This window comes from Ipomoea triloba, chromosome 14 (assembly GCF_003576645.1).
Source record: "Ipomoea triloba cultivar NCNSP0323 chromosome 14, ASM357664v1".
NCBI lineage: Eukaryota > Viridiplantae > Streptophyta > Magnoliopsida > Solanales > Convolvulaceae > Ipomoea > Ipomoea triloba.
In genome coordinates, this window is record NC_044929.1 from 22584133 (window position 1) to 22587152 (window position 3020).

The window sequence follows — 3020 nt, forward strand, 5'->3', positions numbered from 1 at the left end:
ATGTGCATGGTAATTATAATGTGGAAAGATAACAGAAGTTATAACGGTAGGGATATTTCTGTCCAAAAAATTATGTAGTATAACTTTTATAGCATAAAGTACAACAAAAATTAATGGAAAAAATGGACATAAACCAGGGGTATAACCTGGATTGAGACTTATTATGTTTTTAGATAATGATATAGAGTCAGTATTACTAATAATAATAATAATAATGATTGTGAGGCCTTGCAAAGCTTGCTCAATGGTAGACAATTTGATATAAAGTCACCGCTCTACAAGCAAAACGAAGACCCTCTAGGCTAAAATTTGAATTTCAATTTAATTAAAAAATTGATTAAACAACTCACGATTTATCTCATCAAGATGATTGTGGGGATGAATGCGATCTGTTCACAACTATATGTGCCTTACAACATTATACATTTGGTATTAATACTGGACAATTATGGCCCACGTGATCATGAAATTTGGTATTGGGAAAACCGGGTATTAAGTGAAAAAAGGAGGGCAAATCCGTAAAGCGGCAAAATTTTGAAAATCTGAAAATTTTCATATTCCCACCAAAAATATCCGCCAATAAAAGCTGAGCAGAAAAGCCACCAACAGATCTCGCACTTCTCGGTATTCGTTAAATCTTCTTCAGTTCTTCTCCTCTCTCTGCTTCGGAATTCCTAAGGTATTTCTCTCCATCATCGTCGTTTCCTCTGTTGCTTTGCTAGTTTGTCTGTCTATGCTTACTCCGATGTTTTTGAGCTATGATTGTCGGATTTCTTTGACAAGGAGAACTGAATTTTAGTTTTTTTCTGTTGATTTGTTGTTCAGTGTGATATAATGGCCGGAAAAGGTGGGAAGGGGCTTTTGGCCGGCAAGACAACGGCGGCAGCGGCGGCGGCGGCAGCCAGCAAGGATAAGGACAAGAAAAGGCCTGTCTCTCGGTCTTCTCGCGCCGGTCTCCAGGTATAGTATATCTCTGCTCTCTTTAACATAAATAAACTGAAACTGTTGCCTATGTTTGACTCGATTAAGGAATTATTATTGTGATTATCATATGAAATCTGTGTTTAGATATATAAAAAGGCACATATGTATTATACATGTAAAACGCAATAATTTATCTAAATTCTGAAAGCATTGGATCATAGTTTTTGTTTCTAAAAGGTTGAATTCCCAAATCTCAAGAACTTATTAGACTTTGTAAGACTATGTTTTGGGTCATTATTTTCAAACTTTATTTTTGTGACTAATTGAATTATTTATGCGAGCTCCTTCGACCATAGTTGTTATTTACATAGTGTTAGTGAAAGATGTATAGAGTTTTTTTATCACTTTGTGTAATTAAATGTTGTAGTGTAAAATCGTAACAATATTAATAGGAGGGTTGTGTTTAAATAGCTTATGTGCTATTATTATAAACTATTTAAACTCTATAACATCTATTTTAGACCACAATATAATGGTTGACCTAAATAAAGGAGTTGTAGAGTTTTGTCTATAGCTTAATCGGTTGGACAATTGAATAAAAGTATGTAAATAACTCAGCTGAATACTATTTGATCTCTTGTCTTTATTTTTAAATTTCATCACATGACCAATTGAGTTATTCATGCTGGATCTATGTATGGTTTGTAGTTAAGCGTATGTTGTATGTAGCTAATTCTTAAAAAAAATGGTGGGATTGCAGTTTCCGGTGGGCAGGATTCACCGGCAGCTTAAGACCCGAACCTCAGCCCACGGGAGAGTTGGAGCGACGGCGGCGGTTTACACGGCCGCAATCCTGGAGTATTTGACGGCGGAGGTGCTGGAATTGGCCGGAAACGCCAGCAAAGATCTGAAGGTGAAGAGAATCACGCCAAGGCACTTGCAGCTCGCCATCCGCGGCGATGAAGAGCTCGACACCCTCATCAAAGGAACAATCGCCGGCGGCGGCGTCATCCCTCACATTCACAAATCCCTCATCAACAAAACCAACAAGGAATGATTATTATGATCTCATCTCATATTCAGGGCCTCTGATATGCCTTAATCCTAGCTTCACATATGCTGGTGTTTATTTAGGATGTTTACTTTAATTTGTTAGGATTAACGAACATTGTTTGATGGTTAAGGATACGATTAACTTTACATTTGATATGAACTATGTTGTCATGGATGTATTAGTAGGCATGTTTATCTATTCTAGTACCATGGTCTGTGAGTTATCTATAATAAAAACAATATCTTCAGTTTTAATTTTCGCCCAAAACAGACCTATAATATTTTGGTGTGCGTAATATTGTAAAATATGATAATACAATTCTTATCCCTAATATAATTGTAAATTAAAATAGAATTCCTAATAAAATATATTTTTCCCTACGTTTCTATTCGTAATACAATTCTAGACTAGAATTACAAATGGTAGTAATTTAGTATATATATTTCTCTGCAATGCAATCTATACTATTAATAAAAATAATATCCTCAGTTTTAACTTCTCGCCCAAAACAGATCTATAATATTATGGTTTGCGTAATATTGTAAAATATGGTAATACAATTCCTATCTCTAATACAATTGTAAATTAAAATAGAATTCCTAATAAAATATATATTCTTCCCTACGTTTCTATTCGTAATACAATTTTAGACTAGAATTACTAATGGTAGTAATTCAGTATATATATTTCTCTGCAATGCAATCTATACTATTAATAAAAACAATATCCTCAGTTTTAACTTCTTGCCCAAAACAGACCTTTAATATTTTGGTGTGTGTAATATTGTAAAATATGGTAATACAATTCCTATCTCTAATACAATTGTAAATTAAAATAGAATTCCTAATAAAACATATTCTTCCCTACGTTCCTATTCGTAATACAATTCTAGACTAGAATTACTAATGGTTGTAATTTAGTATATATATTTCTCTGCAATGCGATCTATACTATTAATAAAAACAATATCCTCAGTTTTAACTTCCCGCCCAAAACAGATCGATAGTATTATGGTATGGTTTGCGTAATATTGTAAAAAATA

At 33.6% G+C, this 3020-nt stretch overlaps 1 protein-coding gene across 1 annotated transcript; it reads left to right on the forward strand.

The window, feature by feature from the left end:
• The first annotated feature begins 605 nt into the window (after positions 1-605).
• LOC116004920 (probable histone H2A variant 1) lies at positions 606-2232 on the forward strand. Its single transcript, XM_031245123.1, has 3 exons — positions 606-679; positions 826-960; positions 1685-2232. Exons 2-3 carry the CDS (start codon positions 835-837, stop codon positions 1979-1981), a joined length of 423 nt encoding a protein of 140 aa, XP_031100983.1. The 5' UTR covers positions 606-679; positions 826-834; the 3' UTR covers positions 1982-2232.
• Positions 2233-3020: the final 788 nt, after the last annotated feature.